Below are 13,518 nucleotides of genomic sequence, written 5' to 3' on the forward strand. Positions count from 1 at the left end.
AATAATTGATTATAAATATTAATACCAACACAGGGATACATACTACTAAAGTTATAGTGAATAGAGAAAGACATAGAATATATTAGGCAAGAAGTGAAAGTATGGGAAGGCAGCAATGGTAGTAAAGTAAAGGGCAGTATTGCCTTGAGAGGAACGAAGGTTCTCAAAGTTTCTTGAAACACCAAGATCATGCCAGCTGTCAGGATTTAGCTTAGTTTGTAAACCAGAAACTCTACCAGAAGAAATTTAAATTCATAAAAACATTATGTGCTAAAACCCAAAATTTAGACAGAGAATAGTGTAGGGTCGGGTATATAGACATTCAAAGTTCTCCATTGATTAGTGCATCAGGCACTCAAGGACCACCCTCATTGAAGTCTTTCTCTATTGCTCAACCTGCAGGTACCAGCATGCAGAAAGAGATAGCTCTGCTCCACAGGCAGTTGAACCCTACTTTTATGGCCTCCTGGCTTTCCTTAAAGCATTCCATGCAGCACATTTCCTCCACCCCATCCCATCAGGCTGACTCCCCACGGTCAACAGGAGTCCTCATCCTGGGATCATTCTGCAATCCCCATGGCTCCAGCTCCCAGCTTCCGTGGACACCAGTGGACTTACAATCCTGTCCGAGGTATGAAAGGCTGCAGCATGGCTTGTCTATGTGGTTCTCACTCTGTTCTGACTGTCACAGAGTAGTTAGTTCACTCCCCAACTGCTTCATATGCCTCCCCTGTCGCAGTGGATGGCCATGGATACAGGGATCTCTCCCTTGCGCTTCAGCTCCCTTATCCCCAGGTAAAGGCTGGTCCGACTTGCTCTCCTCCTTCTTACCACTTCCTCCTTGTCCCTTCTTTCCTTTGTCCTACCAAGTTCTGTATGGATCTGGATATTCCTTCTCAGTAGTCAGTGAGTCCTGCCAGTATTCACCTGGTCTTCTGTGAGAACTGCTGCATCTTTAGATGTTCTTGACGCATCAGTGGAGAGAGGTGTACCCCACTTCCACCTACCCCTCCGTCATCTTGTCCACCCCCATTTGTGCATGCATTAGAAACGAGTTTCCCTTCTATTAAGTAACATTGTCATCACCACACACATTTAACTTTTGCTTTTTGAGGAGAACACAGGTAAGTTCCACTCTCTTCAGTTCAGTCAGTCATTCAGTCGTGTCCCACTCTGTGTGACCCCGGGGACTGTAGCACACCAGGCTTCCCCGTACATCCCGACTCCCAGAGCTTGTTCAATCTCATGATTAGATCATGAAGCTCAAACTTAGATCCTCACCTTATTAATTTTTTATACATGAAAATATGTAACCTTTAAAAATCTCTCCCTATTTGTCCTACCCTCCAGTCTTTGGCAATCATTTTTCTACTCTGAGTTCCTTTTTTTTTGAAAGTCCTTATAGTTGAGACCCTATGGTATTTGTCTTTCTCTGACTTAGTTTACTCAGTGTAATGCCCTCCAGTTTCATCCAGTTGCCACAAATGGAAGGATTTCTTTCTAATTCTAATGGCTAAATAGTATTTACCTATATAGGTCACACGGAGAAGGCAATGGCACCCCACTCCAATGCTCTTGCCTGGAAAATCCCATGGACGCAGGAGCCTGGTAGGCTGCAGTCCATGGGGTCGCTAAGAGTCGGACACAACTGAGCGACTTTTATTTCACTTTTCACTTGCATGCATTGGAGAAGGCAATGGCAACCCACTCCAGTGTTCTTCCCTGGAGGATCCCAGGGACAGCGGAGCCTAGTGGGCTGCTGTCTCTGGGTCAACAGGGTCGGACATGACTGAACTGACTTAGTAGTAGTAGTAGTATATATGTCACATCAGTTGGTTTTAATCCATTCACCTGTTGAAAGATTGTTGTTTCTATAACAAGGCTACTGTGAATAATGCTGCATTGAACATGGGAATATAGATCTCTCTTTGAGACAATGGTTTCATTTGCTTTGACTATATATCCAGAAGTGGGATAATGGATCACATAAATGTTCTCTTTTAAATTACTTGAATAACCTCCACAGTATGTGTTCATGTGAGTTGCACTGGTATACATCACTACCAACAGTGCATAAGCCCTCTTTGTCTCCACATCCTCAATAACATTTGTCATTTCTTACATTTTTGGTACTAACCTTTCAAACAGGTATGAGGAGATATCCCTTGTGCTTTTGATCTGCATTTCCTTTCATTATTAGTGATTCTGAGCATCTTGTCATATACCTCTTGATCATCTGTATGTCTTATTTGTGGGAAAATGTCTATTCTTTCAAGATGGGGCATACATTATGTTTACTATATTCCAATATATGAAACTCAGTTGCCTACCTATGTATCAACAACAAGCTATGAGAAAGTGGAATAAAGAAAACAATCCCATTTGCTATTGCATCAAAAAAAAGATGAAACACTTAGAAATAAGCAAGGTGCTGAAAGATTTTACGCAAAACCTTTAAGACATTGATAAGAGAAATTTAAAAAGAGTTAAAGATACGTAAAGTTAGGTTGTCTATAGAATGTGTTTCTGAGGCCGGATTTGTATTACTATAAACTTCCCTCTTAGAACTGCTTTTGTTGCATTCTCTAGGTTTTTGATCATCATGTTTTCATTGTTCTTTGTTTCTAGGAATGTGTTGATTTCCCTTATTTCTTCAGTAAACTGTTCACTATTTAGACATGTGTTGTTTAATCACCATGTGTTTGTGTTCTTTAAAGTTGTTTTTTTTCTTTTTTTCCTATAATTGATATCTCGTATCATAGTGCTCTTGCCTTGAAAATCCCATGGATATAGGACCTGGTAGGCTACAGTCCATGGTGTTGCTAAGAGTCGGACAGGACTGAGCGACTTCACTTTCACTTTTCACTGTCATGCATTGGAGAAGGAAATGGCAACCCACTCCAGTGTTCTTGCCTGGAGAATCCCAGGGACGGGGGAGCCTGGTGGCTGCCGCCTATGGGCTTGCACAGACTTGGACACGACTGAAGCGACTTAGCAGCAGTAGCAGTAGCAGTATCATAGTGTTGTGGTCAGAGAAAATTCTTGATATAATTTCAATTTCCTTAAATTTATTGAGGTTTGATTTGGGACCCAAGATGAGGAGAATGTTCCGTGTGCACTTGAGAAGAAAGTGTATTCTTCTGCATTTGGATGGAATGTGCTGAAGATATCAGTTAGTTCTGTTTGCTCTAATATTTCCTTCTAGGTTTATGATTCCTTATTAACTTTCTGTTCTGATGATCTGTCCACTGGTATAGGTGTGGTGTTAACATGCCTACTATTATTGTGTTATGGTCAATTTCCCCTTTTGTGTCAGTTAGTGTTGACCTTATGTATTGAGGTGCTCTTATGTAGGGTACATAAATAGTTAAAATTGTTATGTCTTTTTCTTGGACTGATCCCTTGATCATTTGGTACTGTCCTTCTTAATCTTTTATAAGAGTTTTGATTTTAAGGTTTGTTTTTTCTGATACAAGAATTGCCAATCTGGCTTTCTTTTGATTTTCATTTGCATGGAATATCTTTTTCCATCCACTCACTTTCAGTCTGTATGTGTCTCTAGGACTGAAGTGGGTCTCTTGTAGACAGCATATATATGGGTCTTGTTTTTGTATCCATTCAGCCAGTCTGTGTCTTTTGGTAAAAATAGAAAAAGATAATAGCAAATAAAGCAACTGATAAAGGATTGCTTTCCAAAATACAAGCAGCTCAAACAACTCAGTCATCAAAAGCAAAGGCAAGAACTGCAAAAATAAACTAGTGAGACCACATCAAACTCAAAACCTTCTGCATAGTAAAAGAAGCCATCCATAAAATGAAATGACAACCTATGGAATGAAAAAAAATGTTTGCAAATCACATATTTGCTAAGGGCATCATATCCAAGTATATATAAGAGACTTATGCAATTCGTATGAAAAGAAATCAAACAACCCAAACTATTAAATGAGCAAAGGAAGAGTAAGTGTTTTGAAAAATCTGATGAGTAGACTGTAGATGACAGACCCTGTAAGTTTTTCCTTCCAGAACAAAAGCCTGTGTTTTCCTGGCATTGCTTTCTTTATCTCCAATCACCTGTTTGGTGATGCAGTTCACAGGATACATCCTTTACCCAATAGCAATCACTGAACACTGAGCTATATGCACTCAGAATAGCCTTATTAACTATAACAAACTAATAATTACATACTTAATATTGAGGCATCTAATATCTAAGGTGATTGTCAGAATTTTCCACTCCATTGTTTTCTACATTCTTTTCCAAAATTGAAACACCTAGTATGGAAAAATGAGTAGGGGACCTCAGTAATACATGCATAGAAAGTCATTTAAAACTGGGAGCATTACTGGATACATTTATGTGGAATGTATTATTACTAATAATATTGCAATTTTATTGCCTTTAATTCTCTGCTATACTAGTGGATATTGATTTAAAATAGTAATAACAACATACAGCACATAGTACTCAGGGTCCAGTAGATTGAGAAAGATAAAGCTTATGAGGCAGGAAGGGAAATCACAGAAAATTAGCAACCATATCAAAATGAAGTGCAGTATTGCCTAGAAAGAAAGCAGAGTTCTCTAATTGTTTGGAGACAAAACGGACAAGCCAGATGTGAGCAAACCAGCTTAAACTGCGCACCAGAAGGAAAATGAAGTTCATAAAAATATGCTGATGCTAAATGCCAAAATCCAGACAGTAAGAGAATAGGGTAGGGTTTATGTAGATGCTGAAAACTACTCAGAGAGGTAGACATGGAAGGAAATATACTAATGAGCATCAGAAAGATCAAAGCACAAAAGGGTCTGAAAAATAAATCATCAAGGGACTTGGTAGTCTGATCAAAAGAATAAGAGAATCAAATTAGAAAACCAAAATATAAAGACTTGTGCACATGATAGACCAGAGAATGCTCAGCAGAGAAAATTTCAGTCTTAGTGACCAGCAAACAGAAGCCTCCAGCATGAGAAACAAAAACCCTGGGCAGGACTCACGACTGTGCGCTTCTGGGAACAGCCTCAGTTTCAAAGTTTGGGCACTATACCACTGAAAAGTGAACGCAGAGAAGGATTATAGCCTGCTATGACACTGAATCAAGACAATAGTGTTTGTGAGTTTACTTTTTTCATTCAACTATAAAGTAAATGAATCATTAACCAATGATAATTGACATCATCAGTTTAGAGTCAGATCCTCTTTAGTCATACAATGGATATCTGAACCTGTTGTATCATCCCGAATAACAGTTTTTAGAATTGAATTTCTTGATGTTTATGTGAAGGGTAATTGCTTTACAATACTGTACTGGTTTTGGCCAAACATCAGCATGAATCAGCCATAGGGATACCTATGTCCCCACGCTCTAGAACCTCCTTGCCACCATCCTTCCCGTCCCACCCCTCGAAGCTGTTACAGAAAAATATGGAAGGCTTAACAAATTTGTGTGTCATCCTTGGGCAGGGGTCATGCTAATCTTCTCAGTATTATTCCAAATTTTTAATATATGTGCTATGAAAGCAAACACAATTGGGGGAATGTCATGGAAACATGTAGAATATCATATAGGAAACGAATGGCCAGTCCAGGTTCGATACAGGATCCTTGGGGCTGGTGCACTGGGATGACCCGGAGGGATGGTACAGGGAGGGAAGTGGGAGGGGGGTTAGGGATGGGGAACACGTGTACACCTGTGGCGGATTCATGTTGATGTGTGGCAGAACCAATAGAATATTGTAAAGTAATTGGCCTCCAATTAAAATCAATAGATTTAAATTAAAAAAATAAGTATTTGAGATAAAATATTAAAAAAACAATTTAACAGAAAAAAAATCGTATAATTAGTCATCTACCAATAGATGATCAATTACATTAGGAATTAGGGTATTCTGCTATATTTACCGCCTCTTATAAAATTGAATTTTACAAGGTCCAAAGTTTCATGAAGGAATTAAGCATATATTTATGCATAGCACATGTATACATGCACAGAAATATATGCACACAAATACATTTCTGTTATATAAGCTATTATACTCCTGGCCTGTCACAATAAGCTCTTTACTTGATGAGAAAGATGGTCCCAAATTATTCCAACTTATATGTCTTGTTTTTGAGGACCACGTCTTTTATTTTCCAGAGAAGGCAATGGCACCCCACTCCAGTACTCCTGCCTGAAAAATCCCATGGACGGAGGGCCTGGTGGGCTGTTGTCCATGGGGTCACTAAGAGTCGGACACGACTGAGTGACTTCACTTTCACTTTCTTTTATTTTCATCACCTAATTTTAAATATTCATTTTATTCTTAGATACCATGCCCATTTAATCTACCTAAGAGCTGAGAAAACCTACTAAATGCTGATATCTTATCCTTAATTAAATTATCACTCTTCTGGTAAATTGGAAAAAGAATCATGTTCAGATCTCATTCAGGAGGATAAAATCTCTATTTTTTCAGTTCTCTTGTCCAAACTCAATTCTTGCTCACTTTAGTCTTAAATTCTGCTTACTTACAAAGGTCAGACAGGAAAAGTAATATTAAAATCATGCTTGCAAGAGTCTATGATTCATGCTTAGTTGGCCAAATGTAGGGCCAGGAATAATTTCTGAAATATTACAATACATCATGGAAGCATGAAGGCCTAGTTCTACTGTCAAAGAGGAGATGTTTGGAGAGGCTTCAAAAACTAAGCCCCATGGGTTGTCAGGATGTACTCCCGACCAGACGGGTAAATTTTGTCCCTAAAAAGTCAAAGTCAGGAAGAGGCAGGCCTTGTTTGCAGAGCCGATGATGTTGTCTTGGGTGCTGACCAGGTAATATTCTTGTGTTACCATTTGGAGATTTATTTGCTATTTTCTCGAAGAAACAAATGTAATGAGAAGAATAAAGATGGATAAGAGTAGAAGACCTGCCAAGGTGCCAAGAAGAAAGGCTAGCCAAGAGAACCAGGCCCCCACACTGATAATTGTCAAAGACTTTAACAGTGAGTGTTATAGACAGCGCAGAACAAGTGGATAAAACCAATGTTCTAGGGTCACTGCTGTTTTGCAGCCAAAGACAAAATATTTTTTTCTTTAGGCAGAGTCATCACAGCTCCTGATGTGGTCCTGGTTACACACATGCAGACCGAGGGCCACAGGCATGTGTGATGTGTCATCAGGAAGTGAACACATGAGTGTGCTGGTGCCCAGTCACCTGCATCTGCTAATAATGGGACCTGGGGAAAATTACTTGCCCTCTCCAAGTCATCACATCTTCATTAACAGAACTTGATGATCATAGTGAAGATTAAGGTTTTCTCACAGGGTTCCTGTGAAACACAAATTTTAAGATGTTTTAAAGCTTTTGTGAAAGTATCAGAACACGCATGGGGTTACTAAGGTGAGTGAGCAGACCCAAGGTACAGTATCCTTTTTTTTTATTATTCTCTCTGTACTCAATAGCAGTGATCAGTCAGTCACGTGTTTACTCTTACCCCAGTGTGATGGTAAACCACACAGATCGACTGGACTTTTCTTGTCATTTCAGTGTCTAAAATTCAAGCATTATTCGATGTAGAGTAAAAACATTGCTAACTCCTAGGAGGCCTTGCTGCTCAGAGTCTGCAGAGTCCCAAGATTAAACTGTGTTAAAAGAATGGCCTAAGCACTCTGGCTCAGAATTAAGTTCCAAATGTTTGCAGAGCACAGAAGTACTTCTGGGAGCATTTCAAAAAAACATGGAGTAACCTACTTCTCCAACTCTCTATCTGTGCAAATATCATCATCCATCTAAATTTACACCAAAGGCACTCCTTCTTCCCCACCCCAGCTTCTACAGCAAGAACTCCTGATCAGAGCAACAGGGAAAGGAAAGGCTTCCCTCCACAGGATGGATTTGATGACCTCAGGTGACTAGATCATCTCTGAATGTCTCATGTTTTTATTTAAACAGGGTCCTGCCTGCTGCTACTGCTGGTCGTGTCTAATCTGCTTCTGTGCCAAGGCAAATCATGCCCGTCCTGCGGTCCTGACGTGTTTGTCTCCTTACAGACATCCCTTACAGACGTGTTTGTCTATGCCCTCAGCCTCTCTCACGATGTCCATAACCTTTCCACAATAATGTTCAATGAGTTTGTAAGTACTACGGTGGTGGTGGTTTAGTTGCTAAATCGTGTCTGATTCTTGCGACCCTGTGGACTGTAGCCCGCCAGGCTCCCAGAAGGAAACTTCTCCTAAGTGACAGGGCTATACTATCCTTCAAACAAGAATGCTGCAATAACACCCTCTCTAGGTCAAAGAAGCCGTCAGTTCATAAGATGTTGAAATTGAAGAAAGGATCAGTTTTGTGAAATCTCAAAGATTCCTAAGAAGTGCTATAACTTTTTCAATTTCCTTTCATTCATTTTCTTTTTCAAATTTCCAAAATAAATGATTTTGTATTTATCAGCTAGGAATGCTATAAAATAATACAATAGACTCAGTGGAATAAACAACAGAAATTTCTTTCCTCACAGTTCTGGGGGGATAGAAGTCCCAGTTGAGGGTGCCAGCAAGGTGAGGTTCTGGTAAGAACTGTTTCTTCCCAGGCTGGCTTCTCTGTGACTCCTCCCAAAGGGTGGGGGTGGGGAAGAGAAATAGAGGAAAAGACAAAGAGACACAGAGTGAATTCTCTGGTGTTTCGCTTCATGAACACGCTAAATCTACTGGATCAGTGTTCCACCTTAAGAGCTCATTTGACCTTAATGGGCTTTGCTGGTGGCTCAGATCATAAAAAATCTGTCTGCAGTGTGAGAGACTTGGGTTCTATGCCTGGGTCTGGAAGATTCCCTGGAGACTGGAACAGCAAGCACTCCAGTATTCTTGCCTGAGAAATCCCATGGACAGAGGAATCTGGTGGGCTATAGACCATGGGATCCCCAAAAGTCAGAACCTTTTTCAAAACACAGCACTTTGGCAGTTAGGGCTCTAACACATGAAGAACACAGATTCAGTCCACAATACTACCTGACACAAAGCACTTTCAGGTGGGACTGGGAAAGGAAGTGTGTTGATTTTCTGGTCCTTAAGTGTCTTTCTGGGCTTTCTTCTCCAGGCTCAGAGTAAATAGCCAATACATGAGAACTGCTCTGCAGTGAACTGGGTGGATGGAACATGTTAAACAAAGCTGAATCCCAGTTACAGAAACGAATACTTTGTAGTTTTTTTAACGCTACAAATTATTGTTTTAAGATTTGCAGTGAATAGGTTTTGAGATGCAATAGAAGGGGTTTTTACAATTGGAAACAATTATTCTCTTTCTGAGCAAGGTATTTGAAAGTTGTATGTTAATTCTTTTAGGTCAATCAAGGAGCACACAGTGGAGCAGACAGCTAATAAAAGGCGGTGCTCAAGTTTTCTATTAAATTCATGTAGTTCTTTTTACTCATTAGATTTTCTTTCATCCTCCATTTTGACTGTCTATTTTTTTTTCCAACTCTTCCAAGTAAACAAATATTAAATGGTTAAATAGAGGTGCATGCATGCATTCTAAGTCACTTCAGTTGTGTCCAATTTTTTATAATCCTTCTGACTGTGGCCCAACAGGCTCCTCAGTCCATAGGATTGGCCAGGCAAGAATACTGGAGTAGGCTGCTGTACCCTCTTGCAAGGGATGCTCCTCACCTTGGGTTCAAACCTCAGTCTTGTTATATCTTCTGCATTGGCAGGAATATTCTTTCCCACTACCGACTTCTGGGAAGCACCAAATATTGGTACATATGTGCTATATTTGGTTCAAATAGTAAAAAAAAAAAAAAAAGATAATAAAACAAAGAAGGGAAAAGGTTTAATTTAGAAAAGTTATATGTAAAATCATTTTTATAGATACAATATATAGAAAAGTAGGAAAAGAATGACTTTTAAATTTTGTGATGCCCCCCGTTAAAAAAAATACACGTCTATCAAACATGTTAGTGTTCTGGTAATGGGTTTATCTACTGAATGCCAAACAACCCTAACTAATTGCCTGATCACTTTCAGGATGAAAAATATGCCCAGGGCAAACAGTACGATATCAATGCCACCAAGAGCTGCCACACCAATTCCTTCCATACTCCCGAAGAAAGAGATAAAGCCCAGCAGATGAATGTGAGTCTTTCACCTGGGTTTTTCACTGGATCAAATGACACAGTATGTAGGTTACCAGAGTTCAGATTATTAGAGGTTATGTTAACTGTATATGCAGAAAAAGGTGGAGGAACCGTAAGCAATTGAAGAGGAACTACATTATGCAGCTGATGAAGCATGAGCGAAATCAAGGGATGACTAAAGTACTGTAGTTGCAAGATAAATAACAGATCTATAAATTGTCCATGCAGACAACCTTAGTTCAACCAATGCATTAGACACAGAATTGCAGCTATTATTGTATGAAAACAAGAAATGAATGGGAACTTCCATGTGTAAAATATAAGATTGAAAAATTCATGAATATGTAAGAAACACACCCCAGTTTTGAGTACTCCCTGTTACTAGTGACTCCTACTTGGGAATCCTATACTGCACTACCTGAGCCCTCGCATCCGCCTTTCAAGGCTCTCCTGATTCTCCTCCTACTTCTCTGACACCGCCTTCATTCGTCATTCTCAACGCCTCCTCTGTCACCTTTTATTCTTAATTTGTAAGTCTCCCCCACAATGGCCTATAAAACATTGCTTTGCTTCTCACGGCGGCAACAATTGCCTCTGTTCTGAGGACAACACAGTTTACATACAGTCCTCAATCATTTATGGCAACTTCAAATTTTCACTATTATAATCTCTTCTTTCTGTTTTCCTGCATTATCCTTCCTCCTAACATTATTTAAAATATTTTCACATGCATCCCCCCTTAAAATTCTATCTTCTCTCTCTACAACCTTCTTAATGATACTAGCATTCTATTCCCCTGTTAAGCTCATTAATAATGAAGGTGAACAAGTAAAGGAAAAAGGACAAAGAGCAAGAAGAGGAGGGATTTTCAATAAGCTTAAATTTAAAGCTTATTTAGAGTTACTACATGGCCTTACATTTTACTCAGCACTTTATGTGACAAGAGTTCCCTGGTGGCTCAGATGGTAAAGTGTCTATCTACAATGCGGGAGACCTGGGTTCGATCCCTGGGTTGGAAAGCCTTACTGGAGAAGGAAACAGCAACCCTCTCCAGTACTCTTGCCTAGAGAATTCCATGGACAGAGGAGCTTGGCGCAGGCTACTGTCCATGGGGTTAAAAAGAGTTAGGCATGACTGAGCGACTTCACTTTCACTTTATGTGCATTACTATATTTAATCCTATTCAGTTCTCTGTTCTTTACCAGTAAAACAGTTCATGGCTGTAAAGAAATCAAGCATATTAACTAGAGATCTTCAGCCCCCGGGATTTTCAGGCTCAATTCTGCTAGTAGTAGTGAACTAGGGGGGACCCTCCACTGTGAATCCCACTGATGCTGTTACTAAAGACAACACTGTACCATTTTCTGCCCGGAGACATGTCAACAAAACAACTGTTCTGATATCAGCAGGGGGCTGGTGTGGGATCAGCTGAGGAGAGAAGCCTGTTTAGGAATGTCATGTCTTCTTCCTTGTCTCTTTGTTGTAAAATCATAAAACAATTACCAACATACAATCAATACGAAGGACTCATCTGATTCATTAATACGAACGAATCACTGGGTGACGATGATGTGGGCACAGGTGGAATCCCTCTTTCCTGGGTCAGGCCCTGCAGCACATACTGACTTGTGTAAATACTTAGATTTTCTCACGGAAATATACAAACACAAAAGAACGCACTGAGTGGTGGTAAAATTTCATAAGTAAAAAGAAAATTCTTCATGTTATAAATTAGGATGCATCAGAAGAATCAGTTCCTAAAATAACCTAGATGTTTAACAATTCAGCCAAGTGTGAACTAATAGCTTACATTTTATCCTTTTGCAACTTTTACTACCTTCAAAAATCTCTGCATACACATAGGAATAACCAAAAGCTTTTTAGGTCAGCTGCTCTGAGCAAAGATCACATGTTACCAAAACCACTGAATTATGATTTTTTTAATGAGACTCTTTCTTCTGGTTGCTTAGAATGAAGACCTTATTAAGTGGACACTCCTGTTACTGTACTGCTGGAATAATCCTCTGTATTATCTAGTCACGGAGATTCAGAGTATGAAAAGTCTGTCAGAGGCTGTCATATCAAGTGTCGAGGAGATTGAGAACATGTCAGAGAAACTTGAATCATTATTAGAGACTCATTTCGGGAAGGTGAGCATCCTGCAGAGGGCTTTCTTGCTTTGTTCATGAATGAAAGAGGTGACCACTGTAATGTGTAAGGAGTTTGGAAATATATCATTTTGTAAGAAAAAGATTCATGACTTCTATATGCCAGACGGCTACTACATAAAGCAGGAGCCTAGATATTCACAGTGATAGATTCTACTGTAAAGGAGTCAGAATTTCACTGCAATTTTTGACACATGCAGCCTTCCCTGCATTGCACACATTCCACCAAAAGCTTGCCTCTTCCTGGGCACTGGTGGTTGTAATGTTTTCAAGAGTAGTAGTACTAGAGAAAAGACTTTCCAAGGTCAGCATTTTTCTAAAGTATCCCAGGACATCTGCTATTGAAGTTCCATTTGTCTTCTTTCTCTGTTCTCCTCAAATCAAAGGATGAGAGTGGGAAGGAAGAAAAGAGAAAGTTAAAACTAAACTTGAGTTTCATTTCTACTTTTTAGATTTCTAATAGTTTTCTCATAGACTGGCTCCAAAATCAATGTCTAGAGAGTTTTATATTCATATGTCTTCCCCAAATGTTTATTTGATAATTACAAGAAAAAAAGATAAGCAAATACTAATAAAACACATAAGAAGTCATTATCATTTGGGTATTCAGATTATTTTTCCAGTCTTGAAGATGATACACGAGGCTGGCATTCCCTGGTCAAGATTCTCATCCATGAAGTTCAGCAATGAAGATAGGCGTCTTTCTGAATTTTATAACCTGTTCCACTGCCTGCGCAGGGATTCACGTAAAGTTGACATGTACATCAACATCCTGGAGTGCCGAACCCGCAAAACGTGCTAAATCCACATCCATCCCATCCAGCTCTGAGATGGTCATAATCATCTATCCCATAGCGAGCTACTTGAAATTTATAGCTTTCTAATGCATGCTCTGTAATGGGTCTCCTCTTAAAAAATAAACACAGACGCTTTAGAGATGTCAAAATCTAAGAGAGCAGTTTGTTAACATTTCTTATCTTCATTTAAGAGTAAATCAAAAGAAAATCCACCCCTACAATCGACAGAATGAAGCTCCTCTTAAAATTAGTCACAAATAGCAGAAGCTGGAATTACAAAGAAGACCATTAAGAGATTCCGTAAGAATCACAGCCAATGATTCTGGGTCAAGTTATTGGAATCAAAGAATTAGACAATTGTTCATGGTTCTGGTCATGCTACCATGAAGGCTGAAATCTCAGGATTCTTTATGAAAGCCGGCCACGACTTTCAGCCAACTAC

At 39.4% G+C, this 13,518-nt stretch overlaps 1 protein-coding gene and 1 non-coding gene across 2 annotated transcripts; one reads left to right on the forward strand and one right to left on the reverse strand.

The window, feature by feature from the left end:
• Positions 1-576: 576 nt before the first annotated feature.
• On the forward strand, positions 577-13,081 carry LOC129647440 (chorionic somatomammotropin hormone 2-like). Its single transcript, XM_055574532.1, has 5 exons — positions 577-631; positions 7,936-8,117; positions 10,002-10,109; positions 12,082-12,261; positions 12,890-13,081. Exons 1-5 carry the CDS (start codon positions 577-579, stop codon positions 13,079-13,081), a joined length of 717 nt encoding a protein of 238 aa, XP_055430507.1.
• On the reverse strand, positions 5,420-5,528 carry LOC129648005 (U6 spliceosomal RNA). Its single transcript, XR_008712612.1, has one exon. It is a non-coding gene; the product is annotated as a U6 spliceosomal RNA (small nuclear RNA).
• Positions 13,082-13,518: the final 437 nt, after the last annotated feature.

Source organism: Bubalus kerabau, chromosome 3 (assembly GCF_029407905.1).
Source record: "Bubalus kerabau isolate K-KA32 ecotype Philippines breed swamp buffalo chromosome 3, PCC_UOA_SB_1v2, whole genome shotgun sequence".
NCBI classification, from domain to species: Eukaryota; Metazoa; Chordata; class Mammalia; order Artiodactyla; family Bovidae; genus Bubalus; species Bubalus kerabau.

What these genes read in the sequence shown, in the direction of transcription:
- LOC129647440 (XM_055574532.1), top strand. Translation starts at nt 577, where the DNA reads ATGGCTCCAGCTCCCAGCTTCCGTGGACACCAGTGGACTTACAATCCT. An exon ending in GACTTACAATCCTGTCCGAG is followed by an intron (nt 632 to 7,935) that starts GTATGAAAGGCT and finishes TTATTTAAACAG; the next exon opens with GGTCCTGCCTGCTGCTACTG. An exon ending in TAGAGACTCATTTCGGGAAG is followed by an intron (nt 12,262 to 12,889) that starts GTGAGCATCCTG and finishes TTGGGTATTCAG; the next exon opens with ATTATTTTTCCAGTCTTGAA.